Source organism: Hemitrygon akajei, chromosome 5 (assembly GCF_048418815.1).
Source record: "Hemitrygon akajei chromosome 5, sHemAka1.3, whole genome shotgun sequence".
Lineage (NCBI taxonomy): Eukaryota > Metazoa > Chordata > Chondrichthyes > Myliobatiformes > Dasyatidae > Hemitrygon > Hemitrygon akajei.
Window position 1 is genome coordinate 149,670,941 of NC_133128.1, and position 5,060 is coordinate 149,676,000.

General features: G+C 40.8%; 1 protein-coding gene across 1 annotated transcript; it reads right to left on the reverse strand.

Moving 5' to 3' along the window:
* Window positions 1-875: 875 nt before the first annotated feature.
* Window positions 876-4,695, reverse strand: LOC140728309 (gamma-crystallin S-1-like). The gene is made up of 3 exons (XM_073046848.1): window positions 4,580-4,695; window positions 4,253-4,495; window positions 876-1,221 (listed from the first exon to the last, which is right to left on the reverse strand). Exons 1-3 carry the CDS (start codon window positions 4,586-4,588, stop codon window positions 946-948), a joined length of 528 nt encoding a protein of 175 aa, XP_072902949.1. The 5' UTR covers window positions 4,589-4,695; the 3' UTR covers window positions 876-945.
* Between the last annotated feature and the right edge of the window lie 365 nt (window positions 4,696-5,060).

Below are 5,060 nucleotides of genomic sequence, written 5' to 3' on the forward strand. Positions count from 1 at the left end.
ATGCAAATCCTCTGGCTAAATGTCACATCTCAGGAAATGAGTGCACTATTTCATCAGTGTTTGAGCAGATATATCTGACTGAAGAGAGCATAGGTTTAGAAAAAAATAGGTCTTATCCCAAAATACAGTTCCACCATGGGCACAACCTTGCCCTCCACTGAGGATATTTTCAAGAGCCGTTGCCTCAAGATTGTGATGTTCTTGAACCACGTTAAGGAACCTCACCGTTTGGGAAAGGCCCTCTTTGCATTACTACTTTCAAGGAGTGTGTACAGGAGCCTAAAAGACCCGCACACAACTTCTTCCATTTCACCATCAGATTTCGGAACAGTACATGGACTCCTGAACACCACGTCATTATTTATTCACTCTTTGCACTATTCATTTACCTTTGAATCCTCTGGGTGCTCGGGTTTCCTTCTATATCTGGGGGGGGGGGGGGCCGTGTTGGTCGTTAGGTTAATTCACCCTTGTAACTCGTCTCACGTGTGCAGGTGAGTCACAGCTTAGAGGAAATGATGAGTAAAATGTGGAGATATTTGAAAACGGAATCAATGAAGGATTTGTGCAAGTGGGTGATCAATAGTCAGCACTAACACAGTGGGTCAAGGGCCCTCCTTCCATGTTGTATCTCTCTATAAGAGCAGGGACCCACAGAGGTGTAGCCGGAGCCAAAGATGATCAGATAGGTAATGAATTATATGCCCAGTGTGTGTCTGGTTAAAATTTATCTCCACAGTAATAGCATCTAAGATGAGAAACTATCATGAGTTAAGGTTAATATTGTTCTAAACCTTTTCATGAGATTCAGGTACCATTTTGTTCATTTTATACAATTTAATACCAATATGAAAATAAATGAATTACAATGATAATTGCTTTGCAAAGGGTATTTTATTTTCTGAAATATGTTCTCAGAATAATATCTTGCTTATTGAGCATAAACTAGAAGTCCCTCATGCGCCTGAAGGACCCGATCATTGAGTTGTAGCCGCCCCAGTCACTATATCTCCTGTATTCCCCGGGTCTCAGGAAGTACTGTCGGCCTCTGTAGCTGGGCTGTTCATAGAAGATCCAGTAACCATCCATCACCTGACAGGAGTGGATGTCATGGTGACGGAAACGATCGTAGACAGAGGGACAGTCGTCCATGAATTCCATCATCTGCCCTGTAAAGTCAGGCCTCTCGTAAATCCTCATCCTGTAGGTGCCTCCTCGGTACTGGAATAGAGGATTTTAATGTATACTTAATACAGTATAATCATGTCAAAAATGTGTATAATATACTGTGGATATTATATATAGATGCAGTAGTACCAAGCCTCTGTAATGATCAATAATTAATTATATTTCAGGATTATCCTCAATGAAATAATATGGAGAAAATTTATCTCTACATTGGGGACAGTTAAACTATAGACAATTGTGATTAAGATTGATATAGTTCACTGTTTCTACTGGAGACAGTGAAGAACTACACAATTTCATAAATACATATTAAAAATAAATTATTGGCTATTGATCACATGAAAGGTATTTTAAGGATGTTAATGCATCCTCAATGTAATCACATGAAAGCGTGTATGACAGAATTATGTTTCCGAAGTAAAGGCATCTTTTGCATATCTAAAAAGTTTAATACCTGGTTGAAGAGCGAGCTCTGGAGTTTTGAAGACAGTATTACCAAAAAGAACAAAGTTTTAAGAATTTAGCTCCACTTAGAGATAACATGAGTCACTTAACATAAAAGTTGTGTTAAAAGATGCACGTAAGTGCTGGTCTGTGTCTGTAAATAAGGTGGTTTCTTCATATAAAAGAGATTGCAAATTGATCTGTATACTTAGAACCTGACTTCTTTATTGGTTAGTGTTACCTGACTAAAGTGAACCTGCTCATCTTGCAAGTATTTGCACATTATGGGAGAGGACAAATTGTTTCAACATAGAGCGAACATGGAATCAATCAACCTACTTCCGTGCTTTAATCTCACTGTGATCTATGAAATAATGCAATTAAAATGGGAGAATTGTGTAGTCCAGTTCACACACAGCTTGATTCAGTGAATTAGGTGGATCTGAACCAAACTCTGGACAGATGCATGAAAGGAGGCCATTCATCCCACTGAATCCCTGATAGACAATTTTTTTTCTTCTTTCCATCCTCTTACCATCTCTTATACGATAAAAGGCACAGATGAAGTGGATAGCCAGAGATATTTTCCCAGGGTGGTAATGGGTAACATGAGGGTTTATAATTTACAGAAGTAGGACAAAAGTATAGAGGATACATCAGAGGTGTTTTTTCTACAGTACAGTACAATAGGCCTGTAGTGTGCTGTGTGGTTCCATGTCTTCCACTCACTGCTCATGATGGGTTACAGCACTTCTAGTGAATCATAGAGTAATAGAGCACACAGGTGGCTCTTCGGTCCAAGTGGTATGTGCTGACCACAATGCTCATCTCTCATTTGCCTATGTTTGACCCTTATCCTCTGATTAATTTTTCTTTGTTTTGTATTTTTGTATGACAGGGGTCTCAGTCATCAATGTCCAGGTGTTACAGCTGCATTCATGTCATTGTATAAAACTATCACAAACTGACCAAGCATTCTATGTGGCCCATAAAATAAAGGAGATACAAGAGATGGCAGATCCTGGAATCTCGACCAACACAAAAGGTACTGGAAGATCTCAGACAATCAGGCAGCATCTACGGAAGGAACTGAACAGACAACATTTCAGGTTGAGACTCTTTATCAAGACCTGCAAATGCTGGCTGACTGGCTGAGATCGCCCAGAGTCTCGTGTGTTGACTTTAACAAAGGTTCAGCATAAAAAGTCAAAGATGATAAATGTTACCTTTGTTTCTCTTGAAATGGTTGCAGTTCTATCTAATGTTTTTCCAAAATTTTCTGCTTTTTCTTTCATATCCCAGCAAGTGCAGGTTTCTGTTTGTTATTGATTCAGCATAACTTTTCTGCTCTATACAACACATCTATTTACGGAGCCCAAGATGACACAATGACAAATATTTTGCTGACACCTTTTAATATGTCCTGATTCTCAGTCCCTACACCTCCTCTCCCCACCTTGGAATTGAGCAATTAGGTCTTCATTGCTTCTCCACATTTGTTGGGAATCTCTCCACTGCTGTTCAGTTTCACCACACCCTGTATGCTCTGCCATCTCCTATTCAGAAACTCTATCCTGGCACACTCCCTTCAGGTTTGTATGAACTGAATCCAGCCAGGTCTGTGTCCTATTTGCCATCTGTGTTCTGGGTCACTCTGTCACCTCTGCACATCTCACCACTGCCTGCAACCACTCTGTCCTGGTGGTTTTTTTCTCTCTGCCTTCTCAGCCTGGCCACACTTCACCCTACCCCATGCCCTGCCTCATCAGCCCACACCTCTTCACATTGCCCACCATATTTGTTTTGGTTGCAATTTCACTCTGTTCACCCAACACAGTCATTTGGACCTTCACCCTTTCAGGTCCATTTTAATTGCACTCCATATCATCCTGCTGCCTCTACATTTCCCTTTGACGCCCGCTGCCCCTGTGCCCTGTGGAGTTCGCTCTCGCTTTGTTTCCCTTCATCCTCACCAGTGCACTGTTTCATCAGTCCGTATCTTCTCACATTGTCCCTGCTCATGGGCTCAAGTAGATACTTTGTGAATACAGAGTTTCTGTCACAAACCTCAAACCCCACTAATCTATGGGTAAAACACATTTCTTCAATATCCTTTCAATGCTTCCACTAAACATCTTCCCATCCGCATCAGATTCAGAATGGTTCATGAAGCCACAAACACTACCTTACTATTCCTCTTTCACACTATTTATTTACTTTTTGTAAACTATACTAGTTTCTATATCTTGCACTGCACTGCTGCTACAAATCAACACATTTCACAACATAAGTCAGTGATAATAAATCTGATTCCGACTCCGATTCTTGGTTGTGCCCTCACAATCACAGATACAGCTCCATCTGTCAAAAGCAATAGGACTTTCAGCCTTCATACCAGACTCATCATTTTCCTGCACCAACTTCATTTGTGTTGATAAGTTTAACAATAGCTACTGACCTCAAACTTGTCCCCAAATGTCAGCAGCTAACTCTAGCATTCACATCAGTATAACATTTCAGAGAGAGAGCTTGTGCACAAGTGTAATTATTGCAAATGTCAGCCATTTTCTAGCGGTGTGTCAAGTGACTTGGAATACCTCAGGCACCAACAGCAACTTACAGAAGGGTAACTGCGACAGGACTTGACACAGTCATTGAATCCCATCCAGCGCTGGTAGTCAGGATACTCTCCCCTGCTCAGGACATACTGGTATCCCATGTAGTTGGGTTTCTCGTACAACACCCACCAGTCACTGTCAACACGGATGGAGTTACAGCGGCTGAAGTAAGGGGAGAGGTCGGCACAGTCGGAGCTGCACTCATAGTGCCGACCCTGGAAGTTCCTGTCCTCGTAGAAGATGATCTGTGGGATGAAATAAATTGCTTAAATCAGACTGGGGACAAATGATGGTTACAATATAATTCACAAAATGAAAAGTAGTCTTGCCTTTCCCATTGTGGTGTACGGTCGATAACCAACTGACTACATGGAACTGTAACTGGGTATTTATATACTGGACAGAAAGACTTTTCCAGCAAGGCCTTTGTAATGTAAATAATGCAAACCTGAGGTCAGCAGAAAACAACATACATCCCGTGAATGCTGAAAAAGCACCTGAGGATACGAGACTTGTCAGTGATCCAGTGATTGTTTTTGTTTTACAGCAGGCAATTTAATTCTACAATGCAGTAAATAAGCTTTTACTTTTTACACTAGGAATCATTCTAGAGTTTCAAAAAGTCACAACATCGTAGAATCACAGTCAAAGGACAGAATATTTGGTCCACACAAGTCCACAGCAACCATCAACCACCAATGTACACTAATCCTAAATTAATGAATTTTATTCTCCCCACATTCTCATTGACTTCTCCTGAATTTTATCACTAATTTACACACTGGGAACAATTTCCTCTGGCCAATTAAG

Bases quoted from the DNA above. Each gene is read 5' to 3' on its own strand.
- LOC140728309 (XM_073046848.1), bottom strand. The intron at 1,222-4,252 runs GTAAGTTGCTGT...CCTCTATTCCAG, and splicing joins CCTGTCGCAGTTACCCTTCT to TACCGAGGAGGCACCTACAG.